We start from the raw sequence: 26,493 nt of genomic DNA, 5'->3' as shown, positions 1-26,493 counted from the left end.
TGAATATGTCCGTTGGATCGTATGCTGTAGCTTGTTGAACCAAATCGTTGGGATGTGTAGACGTCTTTAGGAAAAACTTGGTGGCTAAGGATCGTAGAAAAGAGAAAATATAGGGAATATTTGTGTCTCTGTGGAGTAGATTGTTTCTAACATACCACGGGGCGTTCAGATTCATTCTCAGGCACTTGTTCTGCACTCGCTGCATTTTGATGATGTTAGCATTAGAGGTGTGGCTCCAGGCCGGAGAAGCATAGGTGATTATAGGACGATTTATCATCTGGTATATTTGCAATTTGATTCTGTTGCTGAGCTTGCTATTTCTATTAATTAGCGGATAGATCTGTGCTATGGATTTAGACGCCTTTGTGCACGCAGACTTGGTGTGTTGATTGAAAGATAGCTTTTTGTCGAGAATTACACCCAGGTAATTTGTTTCTGACTGCCAGGGAATTTTAGTATTGAATAGTAACAAATCTCCTACAGGAGACATTGGCCTTTTTGAGAAAAGAACGGCTGAGCTTTTCTGGGGGTTGACTTCCAATCTCCACTTAGAGAACCAACCCTCCAGCTTTAGAATGTTTTCTTGAAGCTTTCTGGTAATGAAAAGGGATCTGAGAGATCTGGTTAGTATTGCCGTATCGTCCGCATATAGGGCCAAAATGGAAGTCATCGGATTGTGCGGGATGTCTGACATGTATACAGAGAACTGCAACGGAGCCAGTAGAGATCCCTGCGGCACTCCAGCAAAGATGTGGAGCTGGGAGGATGTAGAACCGTTGATTTGTACTTGCATTGATCAATTTTGAAGATATGAGTGGATTAAATGAACCATTTTAGGTGAGATGCCGGCTGAGATAAGCTTGTGCAGGAGTCCAAAATGCCAGATTTTGTCAAATGCTTTGGATAAGTCTAGGAAAACAGCGCCTGTGCACTGGCGCCAGTTGTAGCTGGTTGTGATGTATTCAACAATTCTGTGGATTTGCTGGGTAGTACTATGGTGTTGCCTAAAACCAAATTGTTCTTTTGGAAGGATGTTTAGGTCATTTATTGAGGTCTGAAGTCGTGAGAGGATGACCTTCTCTGCAACCTTACCCAGATTTGAGATGCGACTGATTGGACGATAATTTTGGGGTAGGTGTGAGTCTTTGCCTAGCTTATGTATGGGAATTACGTCGGCCAGTTTCCAGGTGGAAGGAAAATAGTGAAATCTTAAAATTGCATTTATTATACTGGTCAGGTACACTACTGCCCTCCGGGGAAGAAGTTTAATCACACGATTAGTAATGCCGTCTGGTCCAGGAGCTTTTTTGTTCTTTAAATTTTTAATAATGTCATATATCTCAGCAGGTGATGTTGTTGCAATATGGTCAGTGCTGGTGATGAGTGAGTGTCTGACCATGCTGTGAATCTTATGTATGTGGTCAAAGTCAAGGTTTCCATACGAAAGCCTGCATTGCTCTTCCAAGCTGTGCGCTATAACCTCTGCTTTGTCCACATCTGTGTGAGCAAGGCCCTGATCAGTTAATATTGGGGGAATTGATCTGCCTTTGTTTTTGGTATTTTTCAGTAGTCCCCAGATGGAGTGATCACTAGGTGAAATGGAGGATAACTTTTCATCCCATAGATATTCGCTATGAGCTTTCAGTGCATCTCTTACTGCCCCATTTAATCTGTTTAGATTTGTTTTATCTTCTGGTGCACACGTGTTATGGAATCTTTTTCGAGCTCTGTTTGTGTCTCTGATTAAGTTCATGATGTCTTCAGGCAAACGATCTGGCTTGCGGGCAGATTTGTAGGAGGAAGCTACCTTTATAACAGAATTAATTTGTTGTGTGAGATTTGTAACTGCAGTTTCTACTTCTTCTTTTGTGCGTATGTGAGGAACAGGTCCAATATAATCCTTGAGTGCTGCTGACAGTCTTTCCCATACAATGTAGAAGTGAGAAGGAGGACACAGGAATTCATGATTTCCCAGCTGTAGTAGAATTGGATTTTGATCGGATGATAGTTCATCCATAGATATGATACTGTACTGAAGTTTAATATCCTGCAGGATAGCTATATCCAGGATGTCAGCAGTGCCGAACGTACTGAGATGAGTTGGTTCGGTGGGGCCTGCCACAACAGCGTTGCTTGATCCTAAGTAATTGAAAAGGATGCAACCATTCTTGTTTGTGGTTGAACAATTCCACGCAGGATGCTTGGAATTCAGATCCCCGGCAATAATGGTGGGCCCTCTGATGCCTAAGATGGCATTTAGATCAGAGTGAAGTAGAGATTTTTGGGGAGGGTTGTAAGCTGAGTAGATTGTCAGTTTGCCAGTGGAGCTGGTGGCTACTTCCACTCCTGTGATCTCAAGGTTAGTGGTTGAAGGAATGCTCACAGAGTGGTGCTTAATGTAGTTTTTAATGAAGATCCTTATAGTCCTTATGATGAGGACTGGCTTAAAGGGACGAAGCAAGAATGCTTTTCATCTTCCCCGTTATCTGTAGAGGACAGTGTAGGAATAAGGTGTTATTGAGCTATTAAAGCTCTGATCATGGCAGGAGGGTAACAGCAATAGCCGAGCCTTAGTTATAGAACTTCATTGGCTACAGCATTGCCATCCATTACCCTCCACAGGTATTGGATTGGATGAATCCTTCTTCCCTCCTTAATGAAGATAGTTCTTATAAGATAAGATAAGAACTGGGCGATGGACTGAGTCCTTGACTCTGTATCCCATCATCTGAATGAAGAAAATCTGTGTGGACAGGGTGTTATTGAGCTAAAAAGCTCTAGTCATGACTGGGTAACGGCAATAGCCGAGCCTCAGTTAAAACTTCATTGGCTACAGCATTGCCATTTGTTACCCGGGAAGTCCTCACCCTTAATGAAGATCAATGAAAATGTAATAATTTATACTTATTTTATGATTAAACTAGATAGGTGTTTTTCACTTTTTCTTTTTTTTAATGTAAAACTTTTAGATTTCTCTAATAGTTTTTAAATATTCAGATAAAATATAATTTCATTTAATTTTTTTAAAGAAAAATAAATATATATTGCAGAGAAGTATTATGGAATCATAATAGAGAATCATACTAAAAGTTTGTATAGAAAAAGAAGCAGCTGCTTTTGTGTAGAAATTTACAACATATTTTAGACATTTTGCCTTTGAAATGCATCTGAGATATTTTTTTTTATATGGACCGAGTTCTTGACTATTTTTATACCTTCATCTGATTGAAGAAAATGTGTGGATGGAGTGTGATTTAGCTAAAAGCTCTGGTCATGGCCTGGGTAACGGCAATGGCCGAGCCTCAGTTAAAACTTCATTGGTTATAACTTTGTCATCCGCTACACTCTCAAATATATGAAATGTATTTTATTTGAATTCCCATCGTCTAAATAATGAAAACGGGTAATGATTTACTTCTGATGTGTTCAATGAATTGTGGAAAAGTAAATTGTAAACGAGAATAGAAAAAAAAACAATTGTTATTAATATAGTTCAGTTTATAATTAAACCTGTGTGCATTGTTAAGTGCTCACTCACAGAATGAAATTCATAAAGGACCGTGTATACAGTTTCATGACCGTGAGGAAAGGTTATTGGAAGAGTTCCACTTGTGCGAGAACACCTTTAATATTTGAACAAACTGCTATAATTTAAAGGAATTAGCGACATATTCATTCACAGGCATTGCAGAATATTTCTTTGAAATGTAGTTGTTACCATAGTGATGAATTAGTGAAAAAGACAACTAATGACTTCTGCAGGATACTTTGGCTGTTTTTACAAATTAATTTGTAATGTGGTTAATAACACACTTTATTTAATTCCTTACACTCAGTAAGAGTGATTTTTTATTTACAAGCTGATAGAAGAATAACAATGCACATATAAACAAAGAAAACTCAAAATAACGTACAGTTAATCATTTAATTTTAAAGTTTAAAACTTGCACCTTTCAAAAGAATGATTTCTGCCATTTATTCCAATACTTCCATTCTCTCTCTCTCTCTCTCTCTCTCTCTCTCTCTCTCTCTCTCTCTCTCTCTCTCTTTGTCTCTCTCTCTCTGTCTCTCTCTCTCTGTCTCTCTCTGTCTCTCTCTCTGTCACACACACACACACACACACACACACACACACACACACACACACACACACACACACACACACACACACACACACACACACACACACACACACACACACACACACACAAATTCAATAAATTAGCTATCAAGGAAACAATGTAAATATTTATTATTAGTCGAGAATTCACTTTAATTACGTTTCTAAAGGTCTTCTCAGTGTTACACTGTCCTTTTTATAACATCAAAAAAAGTTTCTTTTTCATTGATATGCTTTTTTAACTGGATCTACTGCATGCTCACTATATGACGGAGGAGGAGGAGGATATTGTCCTCCAGGATGCTGAGGATTCATTGCTCTATAGCCTGACGTCGTAGGATACTGTGTACTAACAGCAGATGGAAAATGTGCTTGTGGTAGATTAACGTTGGTGTGATATATTACTGGGGGTGGCTGAGATATTGGGACCTTACTTGCGATGATACCTTGGGATTTGTGTTGTTGATAACGAAGGCAGCAACTGATGAGTGTAAAAATGAATACGATTATAGCAGCAAATCCTATAATGATACCTATAATTGGCCCCACGGTCCACTCGAAATGCCCTTAAAAGAAAAACAAATCATCATATCTAAAGTTCTCTAACTTCACACACACACACACATATATAATACAGAATAGAGAAAGAACAAAATTCCAATAGACTACATCGGGGGGGGGGGGGGAGTGAGTCACCTTATGACGTAAGTAGCTATTCATTTTAACAAAACAGATAACAAGGAATAACCTATAAAGGTAAAAAAAAGAACCCTTTTAATTTTTTTAAAAAGTTGATTTGTCTTTTTTTTTAATCCCTTAAAACATTCTTTAATATAACCCACAAAAAGTGCACACTAAAATTCGCTATTGCTTAACTTGGGAAATTTAAGACAAGCACGCAAGAAAATATATACACTATAAGTTTTTAAAAGAATAAATAAATACTTACTAAATTGGCATGCGAACCCATAATAATTCAATTTGCAGATGCAGGTATTAACTATACATTCTCCTCCATTTATGCACTCAGGGAAGCAGTAATCAGCTGTTAAAAAAATAAATCGGATGAGTGTGGTTCGAACCGATTTCCTAGTATGTTATTACCATGTGGTGGGTTAATTGAGGTGGCATACATATATATATATATATATATATATATATATATATATGTATGCCACCTCAATTAACAGAGAGAAATCTAAACTCTGATATACAATTTTCTCTAAGAAGCCATCATATTCAAATTAACGTGTCCTTACTGCTTTTTAAAAATTTACTGTAAAATGACATTGCACTCTGTATTACGCACGACATCTTAAGGACTATTTGAGATGACCTTCAGTTTGTATGCGGTAGTCCTTCAATCGAAACGAAACTTAGTATTCGACTCTGAAGCTGTAGTTTCTAGACATTTGGAGCTAAACCGATCTTGATAAGTAATTGATTAGAGAGAAGCAAAGGACTGGTGGTGGCAAATTCAGCGGGGAAGGCCATGGAAATTCCTATAGAAAAATACCTAATGCAGAAAGAGTGCGTGTACCTGAAAGATTCTAGTAAGAGTCATTTACTACTTAGAAAGAGTCTTACTATTTTATTTGACACGTCGACGGAGTCCAAGGACACATTCTGGAGGTCATTCTACTCCGCCACACCGTCTTTTTTACTCAATCCACCATCTACACACAACGCTATCTACTGCCTTCAACCAACAACAACAGTATATTTTTTCTGTAAATTGCGTGTTCTTATGGCCAACTTACGTGTATGAAGGATAAAAAACGCGAGATTCTTAGGAAAAAACTACTACATCGGTATAAGATTGGCTAACTTACTTTCAATTAAAAAAAACCTTGGTGCAAGAATAAAACCTTAGGTAAAAGAAAATTCGGAAGAGAAAAAACCATCCAACGTAACAGCCAGTGAATGACCATACCAGAAGTTGGCAATCGAGGAATAGATCAGCTTGGAAAGAAGACCAGGGATATCACGTTTGTCGGAGTGTATGGATCTGATCTGTTAGACCACCTTGGATGAAATACGCAAGCCACTCCACGAAAGAATATCGATATTGATTGTCAGTCGGTTATGAACAAAATTAAGTGGAAAATGAGCAAGATCTTTCTTCTGCGCAATAAGATTGCGTTTCGACATTCACTGTATTATCATCATCATCCTACTTGAGAATAATGAGTAGATTTGTTTTCAAGGCATTGGTTATAACGGATTTTGAAACTTGACTCAGTTGATCAATGCAAGATTTATCGAATGAAGAGGAATAGAATGTAATAGAATCCTCATTGGCCGAGTGGTCAACGTATCCTCTCTCCAACCAAAAATACTGCGGGTTCGAATTCCGCAGTAGGCTTTTTTTGTGTGATTGTATTTAGGTGGGAGTTGAATGTCATCAAATAGTGTAACACCAACGCCCTGTTGTGTGGCTCGAAAAAAAAATTAAACATTTGGTCTCTAGAGAAGGATTTTCGGTGTACTGTTTTCGCTCTCCTGATCCAAGCATCTTCCTTGAAGTAATGTAACAACTGAAACAATCTTCTGGAGTGGGGCCTTTTATTCTCTAATCCACTGCAAACCTCACCCTTATCTAAGCTTTGGCTCTCTAAAAATGTGCTTCAGCAGTCCATGATGAAAATGAAACATAGTTTTAAAATTAGCTGAAATCAAAAGCCCAAGTTCTCATTCATCTTACATTAAATTCAGAGATATCTCTTGCATTTCCGCAACCTGTACATAGCATGCCTCCTCTTATCATTCTCCAGACAGTGATCAGAGAACTCCTGATCAATCTTGATACCTAGAAGTTTCCTGATCAATCTTGATACCTAGAAGTTTCCTGATCTGAATGATGCGTTCTTCCAGTTGATCTCAAAATGCGTGCGCCAGAATTAACACCCACCCTGTATTGCCTACATAAGCTGTTATGTTCATCTGGCATCTATCCACCAGCATAGAAGCAAGTCTTTATCCAGCCTGTACCAAAACAGTGAAAAAGAATTCTGCCATAAAACTATCTTCGCATTTCTCTCACCTCAGTACTGTCTCGAGTGATGAAGAAGGTTATTAACAACCAGCGTCTTAACTACATGGAGATCCATCAATTAATTAGTCATCAGTAATTAAAACTGTACTTGACATACTTTCTTCTGGAAGGATGTCCGAAAGGAAGAATGCTTTGCTTTATAGGATACTGACACAAATGATGTGAAGTTAACAGCCTCTATATACAAGTATCCTAATCGTGAAGATACTACAGTGCAAACTGTTAACTTACAATTTTGTAATGGATTAAACAAGAATATGATATTTTCAAAGTATAATTTAGTTTGTAACCAAGTGAAAAACTTTCGACAATATTACACCAATAGCAATCTAACCTCTTAAAATTTCATTGTTATTTTTTGTTCATTACTCTCCTCTTGTTCAACTGGCACAGGTGTTGATGAAATGGATACGATAAAGATTTTTTTTTTCATTGAATTTTATTCTTGTTTATGTTTTGGGGGATATTTTTTTACATTTTTTGTCATTTTTTAAATCTTTGTAGTTTTTGTGGGAATTATTTTGAACCACCGTGTTACTATTGCTTACGATATTATTATTTATGGTTGTTGTAAGGCTGAAAACTTGCAAAGAATAAATGACACGTAAACGTTACTCTCACACAGGATGTACTTAAAGTTCAACTATAGCCACGTGAGAGTTCACCTTTTAAGAAAGAATTCCGTAACTGGTCATGAAACCTTCGCGTATCAATTGGTTCAGTTCCGTGTACTACTAGCGGCGGGCCTTCTAATAGTTGCTTTATGCTCTCCCTGGAGTGGAGGAAGTGTTAGCTATTTAGTTAACTCATAGTGTTATATTTTGTACCTCCAGCAAGGAGGTACAAAATATTTTTGTACCTCCTTGCTGGATACATTGCATCCGTTAAGGAAAGAGGTGGGACAGAAACAGGCATCTTACTCTGAAGACAAAACATTACAATAATCACGTCACACATCGAAAAAGCAGAATAGACGATGTTTCACCTAGCGGTGAAAGCCATCTATCACCTAAAGGTGTAGATGGCATTTCCTCTCACTAAGGTAGATAACCTCAATACCTGCCTCTCCAGGATCTCATTTACGGAAACAGTCTACTCCAAGGGAGAGCTTCCATTCGTATCATTATCCATAAATAGCCTAGAAAATTTAATAGAGATAACAGACGCAATTTTATTTAAATATGTTAAATACCATAACTGTTGCAGATTGTTGCGTACCACTGTCACTGATTTCGTTTCTTTTTTTATGAAATATTTAAGAATAAATATGACTTCTTTTAAGTTCTGTATTGAACTAAATTTAGCACTACGCATACTTACCAAGAGTCTCTTCACTGAAGAAAATAACCAAAAGAAGGGACCTGAACATAGTCGGATATTTGCTTATTTGATTGATCATCTCGAGCTCTGTTTTCTATTAACAGAATCTAGAAAAACAAAATAAGAACGAATGTGTTCATCTAGAAGCATCTAGAATGTCAAATGAAATGAAATACCAATTCATACATTGTTCCACACATTCATATGACAGTATTTAATGGTAGTTTGCATCGAGAACGCTTAACCCCCCCCCTCTCACAAATGACAAATTAAATTGCTAATTTAAAAACAAATACAAAGCACCATTATGAAATGAATTAGTCATAAGGATACTGTTAATGGAAACTGTGTAGTTGGGATGCTGTTATTACCATTCTAGATTTTTCTCTGGTGATTCTGGAGTTAATCTCGTACAGATAAAACTGGTTTTGTCTCTTGAAACTAGAACTTTTAACTTGGAAGAAAATTACATAATATATATAATACAGAAAGTACAATAATATGTTGGAATTTGACTGTTTCGTTAAGTATGATTTTGTTCTGAAGAAAATGATTTATTCTGCTTTGTTTCCTGTGTCGGGTATCAACTAAAAAAAATGTATTAATTAAATAAAAAAATAATTATAAAGTTCCTACACAAAATATGGATCCAGCCATATTTTATAGCCTAATATAGAAAGAAACTTAAGAAAAGTTTCAAAAATTTACAGTTGAGATTACGACGATATAGCCTCGGCATCACATTGGCTTGGTATTCACTATTTAAAAGGCATAACTTCCCAGAAGTCTGTGCGTTCATCTTTTATTAGTACTTAAGTTTCTTCTCAAGTGTATTTCTATATTTGTCTATGAAAAATGGCTGGATCTATAATACAATTCATTTTAATTTCTCACTTTTGCCAAAATAAAGCTTTTTGGCACCATAGCTTAGTAATTTAAAAATTTTTAAATTATCATCATCATCATGCCCTTCACATTTTTAAGGCTATTACGGTATGTTTCCGTAATAGGCTTAAAAAGACCTGATCTTCTTTTATCTGATAGTTTGTAATGAAGAACTGCTTTGACTCGTATTCTGTTTGCATTATTTGAAGGTACTGTCAGTGTATTTTATATATCTTTATTTATCTAGTTCTGGTTTAATTATTTAAATATTTATTTTATGATTTTAGATATGTTTCTCATACATTTTATTTCCGTGCTTTGTTGTATCTGTATTGATCTCCTTTTGTAACGAGGCAAATAGTGAATTGCTTCTTTACAAAACTCTTATACGACCTCATCTGGATTATTATGATTTCCTGGTTTCCCAGGTAATGCATACACAGCGGACATTGTGAGAAGGAGAGTCAATGCAAATGATACTGTGGAATGTAGATTATGAGATGAGATTGAGACTTTGGAGTGTAGACGCTAGCAGATAAAGAGGGGTGATATAACAGATCTACAACTGTCGAAAAGGTCATATAGGATACTAGTAGATGGAAATTTTTTTTATTTTGTAGAGGGTGTTGAGAATACCAGAATGTCATCCATCTGAGTTAAGAATAAATGCAGATAATAAACGTTTAGGGATAGATTTTTTTCTCTCATTTGGTGATGCTTTACTGGCATTGCTTGCCTTTGGGTATTGCGAGAGCAGATAATAGCGTGAACGAATTCAAGAGGTGGGAGTGATGTTTCCTCCCTCGATGAGTCCCTGAATCTTTGCAGGATTCTCTTAATTATTATTAGCATGGAAGCAACAACGCACACATCGACGAGGAACTTTTCTTACCATCATATAAACATCAGAATTATTCGAAACACATTAGCTCATATGAAGGGTTTTATTGACGTTATTGATATATTGGTCATAAAGGAAGTATCCGTTACTAATTATGAAGCAATTACCAAATTCCAGGTTTTCAGCAATATGGATACTGTCAACAAACAAAAACAGACGGTGCAATACTAATATTTACCGGTCAAAAATTAATAGCAAAAGAAACGGTCTATTTCGAAGCAAACTTTCAGTATGCTGAAGACGTTTGCATCGAAATAATTAATACTGTCAATCAACAGCACACTTGATATTAAATGCTGTTTATAGGCCACCATGATGAAATTCTTTCAAGATTTCTTTTCAACAATTATGTTTAACTGAATACCAAAAGATGATCGGTGATATAAGCACAAATATTGCAAATACAAATACCCCTGCACTACTGACATCTTTTCCATTCAGTTTTACCTTCCGTGGCAGGTCTGTAAACGGTCTTTTGAGTTATTGGTGTTTAATTATGAACTCTTATGTGTCCACATATATAACTTATTTAGCAATCGTCCATCGCTTTCAATTTGACCTCTAACCGGTCATTATGGATAAAATACGCCTCCTGGTATCGTATCCATCATATATTTCAATGTAATATCAATGGCATTGCAATTTTAATAGGCACTTCGCATCCATGATAACCTTGGCGTCTATAGGCTTGGCTGGAAGCGTGGTTAAACTGCACGCCATTCATCCTACACTCTTCCATGATTCCCTCATACCATACGTTTAATCTTAACTATAATTTTTACACGTCAAAACAATATTTAGTGCAGCAGATTAAGTTAATGTTTTAGTGAATTATTCTGGAAGATGATTATTTTTATATTAGCTTATGTTCAATAAAGAATTTGACTGTAGGCTCTAAACATTTATAAGTATTAGGTGAGAAGTGCACTTTAGAAAATGGCAGCTCTCGCGAAAGTGATCTGTTAAGCCAAACTTTTGGATTGCATACTTGTAAAAGTAATCATTATAGGTGTATGTATATATATATATATGTCATATGTACCGCAACAACCTAATAAGAATTCTCGACGTACTAAGTACCTTTTTTTAATTGCCTAGCAGTGTTAATATTTAGTACCGTTACTTGAACAATGATGGGATCACACCAAATTTGCTATTAAAGTTGCAATCACAGATCTAACATAACTGTTGAGATTTTCATTGATATGAAATGTGAAGTTTGCTGACTTGAAGGATAGTTCAGTTGATGTACTATGGTAAAGATAAGGTTTCACGGGATATAACCCCATCGGTAGTGAAAGCTGCAGTCTTATTAAAAGTTAAAGATTTCGTAGAAGGTGAATTATGTATCATGATAATGTGGGCGTTGAACAAACAGTAGGAAGGAACTTAATGTATTGAAAATAAGGAAATAAACGAACAGAATATGAATATTTAGGTCAGGTTTGAGGAAGAAAACTACTGCCAGAGTATATGGAATGTTCATCACAGATAATCTGTATTTTTATCTGTGTAAACGTCGCGAATGAAATCTAGACCTAAGTGATTCAAAAGATAATGCTGTGAAAAACAAATACCATAAAAGTGTCTAAATATATTGAACTTTAACGTGGTCGTAACCTTGCGCCTTACTAAGGTACAAAAAAAAAAATAAATAAATAAATAACGATCGTAAAAAATATCGTTAACATGTTCATTGCCAAACACGCGATATCGCGCGATGCGAGTTCTCACCAAACGGCCGATCATGCGTTATCGCGTGGACGTCGCTAACTAAATAAAAAAATAGAAAAAAAATTGGCCACCACACGAAATTCCAATTTTCAGCTTGGCAATGAAAGTGTTAAGCAGGCGGAGAAGCAGGATGCCTAGGAGAAGATTTCTCCTAGCCATCCGAACTCGAACAATAAAAGATACAAAGGAACAGGTAGTGCGACTCAGTTTTAATGTAGTGCTTTGTAACGATAGAAGAAACACGACTTGGTCACCTCCATTAACACAGACGATGACAAAATATAGGTCATCTACATCAACGTGCTACGTTAATCTCAGATAAGAATAAGCGACTGTTCTACTGCTGTTGAATGACCGGAAACTCAACTTTATCTCATAGAATCGGGATCATGTGAGATAGCCAAGCATTCGTCCAGTGTTTTATGCTACCTGACTTTTTTAATTTCACATACACTTAGATTACTCATGATATATTAAGTTTCCCAATTCACTTATCCTTTAGATCAATATGGAAATAGTAATAATCCCAAGATGATAAATGTGATGTATCAGAATACGCTTAGACTGCCTGCTACCAGTGGGTCAAGTAATCATCAATTACCAGAGCAGCAACTCCTCCTCCCAGGAGCTGCACGATTTAACTCATCATCCTAAGAAGTCTTTGTTCAGAACTTCAATATGAGTTCTGCTACAGATGTTATGCCGACAATACTGCTTAAATCATCTTAGGAAGATAATTACAATATGACATATGAGTCTTTTTGATTAGGATATTTCTTCTGTCAACGTTCAGCGTAAGTTGTAATTTCCATTTCGTTCACCTCCAGTATTTCATTCATTACAGCTGAAGAAATTAGTAAACAGCAATCTACAAAAGACATTTTGAACAACTTTGCACTGGCCAGCTTCCTATTGTATATACATATTGATAGTACGTTTACACAAACATTTACTGAGGATCCAAAGGCCTGAGGATGGGCTGTCATTCCTTGATTCATTTCTTGGCCAGATAGCACTGTCCTTAATTCCATGGAAAGAGATATAGAGATGGTCAGAAAGGCAGAAGATATGAGGACCAAGATGAAGACACTAAATAAAGAGTTTGGATTCAGATAAGTTTCGTTCATATAAGATCAACAGTGGAAGTGTGTGTGTGAGAGAGAGAAGAGGATGAGAGATCAAAAGTGACATCTGGTGGAAGAAGTAGCTGGGAAAATGGAAATGCAAAGATAGCAGAGGAAATTAGAAGGTGAAGTATCATGGAATCTCCTGTGTGGAGATTCCATGATATGAGGAGTGATTGATGAGAGCGTGACGAAGTCCTTCTTCCTACTTTGAATGAAGCTATTTGGATGAAGAAATGGAATAGACTAAAAGATTCTGATTAAACAAAGAAAGAAATGAAAGAAAGAGAGATAGAGAGAAATTAGGATTTTACTCATCTGCTTCATAGAATAAATACACTAATTTCCTTAGAATTTGACGAGCATTTTAAACTGCGAACTTCTCGTTTTGAACATCAAGTAAGAAAAGTAAATATCCTTCTATCCTTTAGTTAGGTGACGTAGTTGATAGAATACGAAGTATCACTTAGCCAATAAAGAAAAAGTTGCATCTTAATTACAGATAAACAGGTGACGTGACAAATGCTTTTTATTCTCATCATCATCAAATTCCTGATGGGAACCCTCATGAGTATGCAAGGACACTATGAGAGCACTACATGGCGAGTTACACTATAATTTGCTTTCTTTGTGTTCTTGCAAATTATTTTGTAAATTTTCAGGTGACACAGTACTGTCAGGTGACAAAACTAACTACAACATTCACCTAAATCTTGGTGATCTTTTTTTCTACTCTTTCGTTTTCCATTCTGTTTAAGTCAGTATATCATTTGAGATATGTCATGTCAAGAGTATGTCAACAATGGCACACAGGGATTAGATTGCTTTTATGATTATTTTACAAAAGTATTTTCTTCTAATATGCTTCTTTTGTAGACGAAATTTAATCAGAATCCTGTGAAAAGGAGATATATATCCTCTATTAAACATAAACTCAAAAAGATTTTGAACAATTAATGATCCGCTTCCAGATTCCATGTTATTTGCTGGTCTCTCACATAAGAGCAGTCAATTGTAATGTCCTAAATTCATGACATTTGCTTTTTTCCAAAGAAAACATCATTCATGGACTTTTGTCACTTTGTTGGTAATGGTCTGTGTGCTGTTTTTAATGATGACCAGTGCATAGACTACCTTTACTAGGATCCAATTTGAAGAGCAACATGTTCTTTCAGAATAAAAACAACACCTCTAAATTTCACCTTTCAAGATACCTCCAGTCGTTAAAGAATAATAACATGTTATCATTATTAGGATAAATAAAGGAAAGGGCAATGCCATACAAGACAAGAAAGAATGCTGGAGGAACCATACTTTAATTCTCCGAAGTTTTTCTAACTGCATTCCCCTATTTTTCAAACCTAACGGTAATTCCCTGGGATAATAATTAAAAAAAAACAAAAAAAAACGTGAGGATTCCAGAAACATCTACCCAGGTCTTACCATGATTCACAAGCCAGGAATTCCTTCAAGACCTGTCGTTCATTGCACTGGTACCACAGCGCACTAGCTTTCCAGGTTGCACTATTCATGGGTGTCTTTTCAAGTGAAGATCAACGTGGAGTTTAAAAACAAGATCAGTAAACTTCGTCTTGATCAAGACGGACGAAGAAAAACTTGATGGAGATTCTCATTTTACCAACATACCTAGAAGAAACTACAGCTTTATTCGAATAGGTACCCCATCAACATCGCCCATATGTTTGATTCTTCATTCATCCATTCTGATCATTTTACTTGTCAAGACAATTTTTAACAAATAAACGAGAGACAATTGCTAATTTTATCCAATGAGATTGAGTATTTTATCTACAGAGTCATCAGTAGTTAGAAATCTTTTTCCTCAAAGTTAATCTCCTTTTCATTCCTTATGTCAAAGATTTATCGGAATATATATATCTAAGATACTTAAACTTCTTAATATTCAAGTAGATTTTCGACCTGTTCACAAAATTTCTTTGTTTCATTTCTCAGCAGAAAACAAAAGTTTCTTTATTTTTTTTCTAGTTGTTTACGAGATTCCATGTTTTCGTAATTTATTTCTCATATTTCAGGAAATACGAACGATTTAAAACTGTTAATATCCTGGAATTAAAGTCCGGCACAAAAGTAGATTTCTTAGAGAAATATTATCGAATGAATGTCACGAAGCCATTATGTCGGGGCATTATCCCCGACATAAATAAAAAAAAAAAAGTTAATTATTATTAACTTTTTTTATATTTAATTATATTACATTTTAATTTTCATTACAATGAACAAACCTTCGATGCCTTACTGAATTACTGATGTGGCACTGTGCATTTTCAGTTTTGTGTGTATGTGTGCACGAGTGCGCGCAAACTAAATTCCTAGTTTATAAACACAAATAGAAGATAACGTACAAATGCCAGACTTGACACAATAATTCTATATGTTATGAAATAATTTGAGAGATAAATTCAACTGAACAATTAGAAAGAAAATGATAATAGCGAAGTGAACGCTTAGCAACGATGTACAAAGTTTACTTTAGAATAGCGTGAATAAGACTGATTGTCAAAGTGCACTCTTAGCTTCTAAAATATTTTACAATAGTTCTTATGAGACAGCATTGCCAACCAACTCCTTCCATTGTTTTCTTGTATACTTTAAAGCTTTATAAAATTATCATTACCCACTGATAACAGATGTCTCTTTGAAATATCTATAGAATGCAGTTACTTCAACGTGTGCTCTTGGTAGAACCAGTTCAAGTACTTGAGAAACCGGTTCTGGAATTTTTTTCAATGGTAGTAGATTTTATTTTCAAGGTCGGGACAAGAGTATGGCGGTGCCCTAATCCAGTATTATTTTCTGTTAAATAAAAATAGCGTTGTATAGTCATTTGTCTGAAATGCAGAATTAAAAAAAAATAATAAATAAATAAATCTCTAAGTTAAACCAACAAACGAGACAGAAAGAAAGGGGAAAAAAATAAAAATAAATATAAATAAATAAATAAATAAACCCTCTAAGTTAAACCAACAAACGAGACAGAAAAAAAAAAGGGGGGGGGGGGGTTTCCACGGCAATGGATCAAGTTACTCGCAAACCGACTATAAAAGATATAAAAGACAAAAAGAACAGAGGCCAGTAATAATCTTTTACAATGCTCCCGGACAAAAATAATAGCAAATACTAATTAATGCCATTGCATTCTTATAGTCCTTATAAGGACTGGCTTAAAGGGGCGAAGCAAGAATGCTTTTCATCTTCCCCGTTATCTGTAGAGGACAGTGTAGGGATAAGGTGTTATTGAGCTATTAAAGCTCTGATCATGGCAGGAGGGTAACAGCAATAGCCGAGCCTCAGTTAGAACTTCATTGGCTACAGCATTGCCATCCATTACCCTCCAAGGGTATTGGATTGAATGAATCAATCACCGCATCTCACGGTCGATTAACCATTGAATTGACCATTGCATTCTATTAACTGATAATTCATATTTTTAATTTTTATATATTAAAAATAAAATGGTGTATAAATATTTTCTAAGTCTGCTGCTTGAAACAAAGTTTGAAAATTTTTATTCACTTTCTGAACATATATTTTATATTTAAATCATCTTCAAGGTATATTATTAAAGAAAAGGCATTTTATCCATTTTAATTACAACATAACTTTCAAACAACGATGAAACCGTACAAATCTAATTTTCACTTAAAAGAAAATGCAAATATGTGAAAGCTACTTCCGGCACTTATTGTCGCGAACGGCTGATTCTAATCATTATTAGACAATTTTAAATAACATTATCTGAAACGAAATTTTAGTGTTGCCTTTTAAATTATCGAATGAGACTTAAAAATTACCGAAAATAGTTGAATATGATCTAGAATTTCTTCATAAAATTCTACTTACCTGAAAAAGTAAACTTGCACCTAAATGTTATCTACGTATCATGCACTTACTAACTTACTAATCATTGCACACAATGTAAGCACAGCTGAAATGCTAGAAAAGGAAGGAATAAAAAATCACGTGATGTAATCACACCTTTCTCTCACACACACACAAACAACAATAAAGGTTGCACACCGTTTGTGCAACCTTTCTTACTCCAATGAGTATAGTTCGCCCACCGTTTCCAGGTCCCTGCTTCGCCTCTTTCCAAGAATAGTCGATTCATGCTGAAGGGGAGAAAAAAATGAAGGACGTCCGAATTGGTCGCCAACACGCGAAATCACGTGCTTTATAGCTAAAATTTTCCAACTGTTATACAAGCAACATAGTTAACTACAATAATCATTAAAGAGAAGTTAATTTTCCGACTGGTAATAATAAACAACTCATCCCACTATACGGACTGATTACCCTATTATCGGAATGGATTCTCCTTTTTCTGAGATGCGCAGAAGTGGCGAGGGACCTCAAATCGGTGGGCGAACTAAGGTTGCACAAACGGTGTGCAACCTTTATTTTATTTACGTGGAGAATTTTTTATCCTAGTTGTCTGCGTTTCTCTGAAATTAGCAATCCTGGATTTGTATCCTGCTTGCTATACATTTCGCAAAGTAGTTGTGTATGATTCCATGAAAACCAGAAAATCATACAGGCACACTTAGTAACATAAACAAGACATTTTTTATTTGAACAAAAAAGGGTCATTTAAGACAAACAATGCCTTCAGGTTGTTCTACTGTACTTATATCTGTAGTGAAGTATTCGAGGAAGTGTCTTGCTTGGTCGTGATCTCCAGGATGATCGTTATACCGCAGGGGACAACCAACCACACATACTTTGTGTGTGCGCGTGCGCGTACGTGTGTGTGTGTGTGTGTGCCCGCGTCCGTTTTCCTCCCAATTATTACCGTCGACAGGGTGTAGCATAGAGGCAGGCTGCGTCACGGCGCGGCTTAATAAGGGCTCTCGTTCAGTAATATTGCGGTAGGCTCCGTCGCTACGCTAACTATTCCTGCTAGCGTAGCAAGTGCAGAAAGAAGTTTTTCCAAAGAAGTTTTTTTTGGCGGACATAGCATATAATTTAAATTTAGAAGAGCTTATAAACAGTTTAATTGTGCGATATCCCAGAAAGGCAAACATTTAATTAATAATAATATGTAATCGTTTTGCATTAATGCTTCTGTTGTAATAAAAACAAAATAGCAATTGGAGATATTCTTATATTTTTGTCTTATAATCGATCAGGGGCGATATGTAATTGTTTGCTTCAGGGCGCGATCTAATCTGGCGACGGTCCAGCTCGCAATAGTCACCCTACAAGGTGACTATTGCGAGCTGGCTTCGAAGTACTTCGAAGCTTCGAAGTACTGATTAACATTTATATTTATATTTATATTTCTGTATTAATATCAACATTTATATTTATGTTTATATATATATGTACGTATTCCGCTCTTTACATCCATATTTATATTTATACTAGGGGGGCTCCCCCCCCAACGCCTACGGCGCCCAACCCTCCCCCCCCCGAGTTCCGGACTGGTAGGCTGGTTCTCCTTGAATTCTGATGACTCGAATTTTGAAGACTCAAAATGGAAGGATCCCCCCCCCCCCCTGACGCACAATCCCCTGAGTTCCGGACTGGTAGGCCTGTTCTTCTTGAATTCTGATGACTCGAATTTTGAAGACTTGACACTGAGGGTAGCGCTGAGTTTCAAAACGTTTCAAATAACTTGACAAAAAACGTGACACAAAAACGTTACAAAAAAAAGGCTTATCATTTTATATTATAGAGTAGATATATTTACAGTAGATGCCGCTTATTGTGATCACTTTGGGACAGTCTTTTTTCGATACCAATAGTAGGTGATAACATTAAGCAAGGTCTTAATTAAAAAACTGCATAATTTATTTCAGTTTATTGTTATGAACATTATTTAATTTAATTTATTGTTGTAAACAACTTTTTAATAAACAACAACAAAATTTATTTTAAAAACGTATCTAATGTTGTCTGTCGTGTCTTTGAATACAGTAGTGTATGAATAAATAGCTGATATTCATAACGCCTTGCGACGTTTGTCGCTCCATGTTGCACACTGCGACGAAGTATTCGTACAGATTTTTTGCATCTGGGCATTAGTTGGTGGAGATCCTAAATTTGTTCTTCTATACTTGTATTAGGTCCACTTTCTTTTATTAGTTTAAAGTTCTCATCGGAAGCAACTTGACATATTTCCGACACTGTCGTCCGCGCGGTTAGCCTAGTGGCTTTCCGCTTCGCAAGCATATGCCTGGGAAAGGAGTGTCCTAGGTTCGATTCCTGTTGTCGACGTGAGAAGCTTAAGGATCTCTCTCTCTCTCTCTCTCTCTCTCTCAGCCATAGCCAAGTTAGCCGGTCTTGGGCGTGGACAGCGGAGGGTAGGGTTTTTCCGCCAGTTTATCTGGGGTTTTTCATCCCGCAAGCAGGCAAACCGGTCCCGTGAACTCACACGGATTACAGTCAGGAATACTGACCCAGCCATAGGCCTGATTCGTCAGCTATGCCGGTTCCTAGCCGGGATAAAATTTGGGGGGGGGGGGGGCCGAGATGGTGCCGTACCTCCCCATAAAGGGGATTCACGCCCGTTGTATCATCATACGAATCATTATTATTATTATTATTATTATTATTATTATTCGGACACCGTCATTGTAGCCGTCACATCCAACCAATTTTCAAATTCTTTTTTTGTGATATATCGTGTGGGGTTTTATCAAAAATTTCATTTGTAAGATATTCAAATTCTTCGGGAGAAAGAGTTTCAGAATTTGTCTTAAAAATCTACCTTTCTGGAAGCAGTTATGAATAGTCTTCTCTGAGACTTATTTCCATGACATTGCTACCAAATGCAATGCATCAATATATATATATATATATATATATATATATATATATATATTTTTTTTTTTTTTTTTTTTGCACTTGCACTTGCATCAGATTGACCTTTTATATTATCAAGTTCAATTATGATTCCCACACAAACTTCCCTGCGATAATAAGCTTTAAAAGCTTATATGATGCGTTGGTCACATGGTTAAATTAACGATGTAGTGATCGAAGGCAAGAAAATTACTTTGATGTTCTTTTGAACATCAGTTATTCTTTGATGTTCAAAATGTTCAAAACGATATTCTCTTGAACAACAAAATTTGAACGATAAATTGTTTGCGTGTGCGGTGCAGTTATCTACTACCAAGACAATTTTTCGCTTTAATTTTAAGATCCCATTTAACTAACCAATTGTTGAAAAGGTCATTAGCCATCCAAGCATTTACACTAGAACAGTAGTCAACAAGCAAACTTTTCACACCTTTGAAACACCGAAGATTTTTACTTTTTCCAATCACTAGGACCACACGTTTCTTACCTTTCATATTAGCACACAACAAAGAACTGTCACTAGCTCTTTTGAAGATTTAAATCCTTTAGTACTTTCATTTTTAAACAAATAATTATGCTCAAGCATCACACGAAAATAGTTCTGTCTCGTCTGCATTGTAAATATCCTCGGGAGAATATTCAGCAATAATGTTTGGCCACTCGGTCTTAATTCACGCATCAGCTGTTAAAAAATCAGCACTTTTTTCTTCCCCATGAATACGCTTGTACACAGTATTCTCTCGCTTTTTCAACCTGTTAAACCATCCATCAGTTGCGGTGAAATTTGTTTTGCTCATTGTTTTTGCAAGTTCTTCTTCTTTTTGACGCATCAAAGGCCCATTAATCCAAGCATTCTTTTCACGAACATTACTAAATCAAATTTTTAAAGCTGATTCAACCTTGAGTATCCTTACCAGATCGGGCTCTCTTCCGATCCATGTTCTCATTAGTAAGAGCTGAAGTTTCAATTTGATCTGTTTTTTAAAATCTTACACAAGAGTGTTGTGAAATTTTTAAACGTACAACCGCAATACGATGATTCATTTTGAGCAACTTTTCATAGCAGTCCAAAATCCTTTGTTTTTCTTGAAAAGATGAATCTTTACATTTTTACTTGCTTCTACCATAATGTTAAGGTGCTGCATTAATGAGCACTTAAAGTCAAATTCACTTACTAAAAGAGAGAGCAACAAAATAAACTAGAAAAATCACAGACTATTTATATCCCCCTTCTCTTGAATTTGCTTGGAAGATTTAAGATTTACGGAAGGTTAAGATTAAAAAAGATTAAGATTATCCACCTGCACATATTTACACTATATTAATATAGTGTCAATATATATTGTAAATATAATAATGTAAATATATAATATGTACACTATAGTTTAATTAATTCTGAGTAATACGTTTCGATAAGTCTCTGTTTTGACACCGGCCACTTGTCTCCGAAGTGATGACGTGTTGTATGAGAGGCATCCGGATGGAATCTACTAGCTGACAGTCTTAAAGTATGTGTCAACAGTCTGTTGAAGGTGTAGACTACAAACGCATGAGGGCGATCCCAAATTTTGAAATCTATGTAAGTAGTGTCTTAGTTCTCCATGTCCCGTTAGTAGCGTGGTTAAACCTGTAGAAATGCGTTTTTTCAGCCGCATTCTTTTTCTGATGTTTGACACGAATTCTTTTGCTGTTTATCCACTTTTTGATGTTTTCCATCCCTCCCACAAGTCTAGGCTACTTTCTTCTGCAAGTGTTTTTACAGCATATTTTGGGAACTTGTTTCCAGCCGCTTCTTTAGCCAGCTGATCCGCTCTCTTGTTTCCTACTACCCCAGTATGTGCTTTCACCCGACAGAATTTGAATACCCACCCCTCTTCAGTAAGATTTCAAACTAGATTTCTTGTCTGTTCTATTAATGCTATACTGTTGTTCTGGTTTTCTATGCCGTCTGTAGTGCTACTGTCACTGTAAATTGTCGCTATCTTTTGATGAGAGGTGTTGGGTTCTAATTCCTGGCTGAACTATAGCAAGTTGTTGTGCTTGGTTGTTGGAACAGAGGGGATTCAATCTAGAGCAGCGTTCTTGTATAATGAATGTCTGTTATATGCAATGAAAGAACAGCTGACGTTCCCTTCGGTTTTGCTTCCGTCAGTGAGCATATATGGAAATCATCATTTTCGAAGCTTTCCTTCTCTTTAATATATCTTCTCCTTGATGGGTGAGGGTCACCTATTGTAGAAAAGCGAACTTTCGTAGCAATTTGGATCAATGTTTGCATTTCCGTTATATCTCCCCAAAGTGACCTCACATATAAGAGAGAATTCTTGCATTTTCAGGCAGATCGGTGTTAGACCAGCAATAACACAAGCTGCCTCGGAAGATATTGTCCTGCAAAAAAGTTAAACAGAGTTCAAAACCTTGTAGCCATACGAATAATTGAAGGATACAATGTTTTGAACTCTGTTTAACTTTTTTCGGCTTTACTTAGATTTTAGTTCCTGTTTCAAGGCAGATGCAGCATACGATATCAGTGGTAGTATACTTCCAATATATATTGTTTTCAGCCCACTTTGGCCTAAACCCCACCTAATTTTTTGCTAGAAAGTTTACAATTTATAATCTTTTTGGAAACATATGAGATATGCTTGTTGAAGGAAATTTTTTTATCTATTGTTACTCCTAAGTTAGATAGGGCTAAAAACGCCCTCGCCTACTCCCTATACGGAAACAAAAAGGCGTTAGCTGATTTTTTTTTTTTTTTTTTTTTACTCCTAGGTATTTTAGCTCACTGACTACCCCGAGAACTTCCCTGTTTAGGGACTGCTAGAGGTTGTTTTGATATTTTACGTGAGATCTGAAGCATTTTAGACAGTGCTATTGAAAGTAACTTTCTTCTCGCGTGCCCACTCTGCGATTTTAAAGAGTTACTCATAACTGTATGACGTCGCGTCCCCGAATCATTATCATCGCATCAACTGCGAACGCTATGAGTTTGTTTCAGTAGTGAAAGGAAGTCTTAATAGCGAGTCGTACTGGATATTCTAGAAACCTGGCTCACAGCAGGAACCTTGCTGACAGCCTCGTTTGATTTCTTTCGTTACAGTTGTGGTTAGTAATGTCATAGTTGCTCTTCTGTCTGTAAAATATTTTTTTTATAAAACAGAGAAAGTTTTTTGGACATTATAAATCTCTTAATTGATTGATTATGACTGGCCACCACGCAACATCGAAGACTCCTATACATCGAGTGAGATCAGTAGTACGTCTTTTTTTCTTTTTTTTGCTGTAGACTGTCTTCTGTGAACTACTTAACCTCCATAGTAGCTTTTACTGTGCTTGATTGAAGTGTAAATGCATATTGATTGCTGCTTGATTGGTTTCTTGAGCAGACATAGTTCTTTATTCGGTTTATCAGAAGTTTTTCAAGCACCTTACCAGCACATTTTATGAGACTGATTGGCCTGAATTTGTTAATTTCGTAGGATGTTTTTTTCCTGCTTTGATTATGGGTATGATTTTAAAGCGTTTCCATACTAAAGGAAATCGCCTCTTTTTAGGCATTCATTGGAAACTGTTGTCATGAATTCGAGGAATTCGACAAACTCTCTTAGGCGTATATCGCTGATAATTCCTTCTTCTCCAGGAGTTTTTCCTTGGTTCCATTGATCTTAATACTGACTCGATTTAATTAGTTACAAAAAAGTCGTCATTAGGAGTGTCTATGTCTATTTTCATTCTTTGTAAATTTTGTCGAGTTCATCTGTTGATTTATCATTATCGGGAATAAATTTTGCTACGTTTTTAGTGCAGGTGCCGTCTGATTTCTTGATAGTTGATAATATACATGTTGCCTTATTCTTACTTGCTGCTAATTTATATATTCAATTCCAAGGATTTGATACAGTTGAAACAGTACAGAATATTTTCCATGATTCTGTTTTCGCGTTTGTAATTTTGGACTGATAGCTGTATTTGGCTTTATAGCTACTATAAATCTTGGTTATTGTATGTTCTTTGATATAATCGTCTGAGTACGTTAACACGTTTTCTTAGGACTGTTAGTTCGTCCTTCCACCAAGCTACTGATTTTCTTCCATCGGTGTTTAGCTTCTTCGTGGTTCTGATTGTTTCGTCGCTTAGACAAGAACCTATACCGGCTTGCACTGATGCCCAGATGGCTAGGTTCTTGTCTAAGCTGGGCTATTCTTCGCTGTTCCCATTAAAGTGATGTTCTGAGATTATTCTTGAAAATTCTATTTTTAATGCTTTTAAAAATATCTCTAAATTGGATTTTATTGGTGAAGTACTTGATGTTAATGCGATGGTTTGTGTTGTGTATTCCGTTTAAATTTTGGTACTGATAATGAAACTTAACATGCGATAATCAGAATAGATTTCCTCTTCTTCGCGTCTCCATTCAGAAACCGGAGTAAAATAGTTGTTTGCTATTGTCGGATCAATGAAGCTACTTCCTTTGGTATTTTCAAATGATGGAGTGTTACAGTTGTCGTTTAGTATGTGAAGGGAATTTGATGCTAAGAATTCTTACAAATTTTTACCTGTGTTGTTTTTGCTGTCGTTAAACCATAATACCGAATGGGCGTTGCTATCTATTCCAAGAATTAGTCCGTAGTTGATGGTAAAATCCACGATTTTGACCATTTTTTCTAAGTCGTGTTTTATGTCATCGTGATAGTTTAGATACATACTTGCAGCAAACGTTTTATTATTTCTGAACGTAATTTCGATAAGTACCGAGTCCTCGTTGTTGTGCTGAGAAATTAATATTACCTCGACTAAAGGGTTGACCACGAGTATTACAGCTCTCTTTCTTTCAGATCCTTCGGAAAATATTTTATAATTAGTTGGAAAGCAGCATATTTTGCTCTTGATGTTGTAGAGTTCTTGTATTAATGCTAGTCCTATTTGTTTTCTATTTATGAGTTCTGTTAAGTTATTTACAGCCTTAAAGAGTTGAAAATTTATTTGAAGGCATGCCAGGAAAGTAGTGATGTTCCTGATGGCTTTATTATTGCTTTCGGTAATCTATGTTTTGAATTTTGAGCTATCTGTAGTAGTTGTATGTCGGGCATTCTTTGCTTAGTGCCATGTTTGCAGTCAATTTTGGTTTTGCATGTTTGTTGTGATTTTGGCAATTAATGCAGTTCATCTCAGAGTTATTTCGTGGGCACTCGCTGAACTTGTTCTTTAGAGCAGAATGAACCCAGGGAAAAACCCAGGTGTCTTTCCGACAAAAGGGATTCATCTATATTGACTGAGCTACGGAGACTCACTTTAGTTTAAATGCATTAATCATTGAATATTTAAGAAACTCTAGTCAAAAACTGAGATTGATTTCAGTTAAATGGTGAAACTATTTGTGTTATACGCAATAAAGTATTTTTAGTTTGCAGTAAAAGTAGGGTTGTAGTAAAATAACCCTACTTTTTTTTTACTATGTGGAACTCAGATTTTTCATGCTATCAACTTTGAAAAGCAAAAACTACGTTTTTACTTTTCAAATTACAACTTACAAGAGATACATTAACTGAAACTTTATCAGAATAAGTAGTCGTTCGTGTCTCTCGTAAATTGTAGAAAATTAGTTTGAAAGACAAGTTTTTATTCAGAGTCTCCATTCAGAAAACTAAAACTTGCTGAAATGTCTAAAACTAAATGCGTTTACAAAAATAACTGTTTGTTAAATTTTAATTCTACATTCCGAAACCCAAGTAAAAATTGTTACATAGAAATGTTTACATTAAACGAAAAGACCATTCCATCATGTACAAACCTACTATTCAGATATATATCCTTTTTTTTTTTGAAAAAAAATGCACGATTTTCTTCACTTATCAAATTACACATTAAATCAACACATTCAAAAAAACCTGAATGAAGAGTTAAAACAAAATCAGTTAAGTTGAAATTTGAGATAATCAACACATAGATACTGTTTCTTGTTACAACATGGATTGAAACAGTAAAAAAGGGCCAAACAGTAAAACGAAACAGAGAAATATAAGAAATGATAATATGGCCTTCTTGAGAGATAACATATGCATTATCTAATAAAACAAAATGCTAATTTGCAAACAAAGACTGCATTAAAGGAAATATTACTTACTTTTTCCTGAGTATTACTCGATGTATTCCGGTAAGAACATATACTCATGCCAATAATCCTTGTTAAGAATAAAGAAACGAACAATTTATATGAATAGCTTGGAATAATGCTTTCTCCTCGCGGAGAGTTTCCTTGTTGAAAACCTGTAGACAAACCTACGTCAGTTGTTAAAACCTGATCCAAGAGGCGAGAGAGAGAGTGACGTAACGCAAGGGGTTGGGTAAATTGCAGTGTACACAGCAATTTACCCAACCCGAAGCGAGTGAAGTGACGTAGTTTTCATACTTTGTTTACGTATGTGAAGTGACGCTGTTTATTACTCTAGGGGTCACTTTCAGACATCTCCGATCAGCTCAGTTCAGACGTAGGTACCACGCTGCC

The 26,493-nt window shown here is 35.9% G+C and overlaps 1 protein-coding gene across 2 annotated transcripts; it reads right to left on the bottom strand.

Annotated features, from left to right (window-relative positions):
• Window positions 1–3,773: 3,773 nt before the first annotated feature.
• LOC150103544 (uncharacterized) lies at window positions 3,774–26,174 on the bottom strand. Of its 2 annotated transcripts, none has more exons than XM_090398191.1 (4): window positions 26,113–26,174; window positions 8,496–8,602; window positions 5,070–5,165; window positions 3,774–4,686 (listed from the first exon to the last, which is right to left on the bottom strand). In XM_090398191.1, the coding sequence occupies exons 2-4, from the start codon at window positions 8,572–8,574 to the stop codon at window positions 4,343–4,345; spliced, it is 519 nt and encodes a 172-aa protein (XP_090254317.1). In that variant the 5' UTR covers window positions 8,575–8,602; window positions 26,113–26,174; the 3' UTR covers window positions 3,774–4,342. The 2 variants fall into 2 exon arrangements, with proteins under 2 accessions (XP_090254317.1, XP_090254316.1); XM_090398190.1 differs by lacking the exon at window positions 26,113–26,174 and adding an exon at window positions 17,022–17,200.
• Window positions 26,175–26,493: the final 319 nt, after the last annotated feature.

Source organism: Typopeltis vanoorti, chromosome 9 (genome assembly GCF_054136105.1).
Source record: "Typopeltis vanoorti isolate ZY-2024b chromosome 9, IOZ_Tvanoo_1.0, whole genome shotgun sequence".
Lineage (NCBI taxonomy): Eukaryota > Metazoa > Arthropoda > Arachnida > Uropygi > Thelyphonidae > Typopeltis > Typopeltis vanoorti.
The sequence above is the reverse complement of the archived record's forward strand: the minus strand, read 5'-3'. Positions and strand labels throughout refer to the sequence as shown.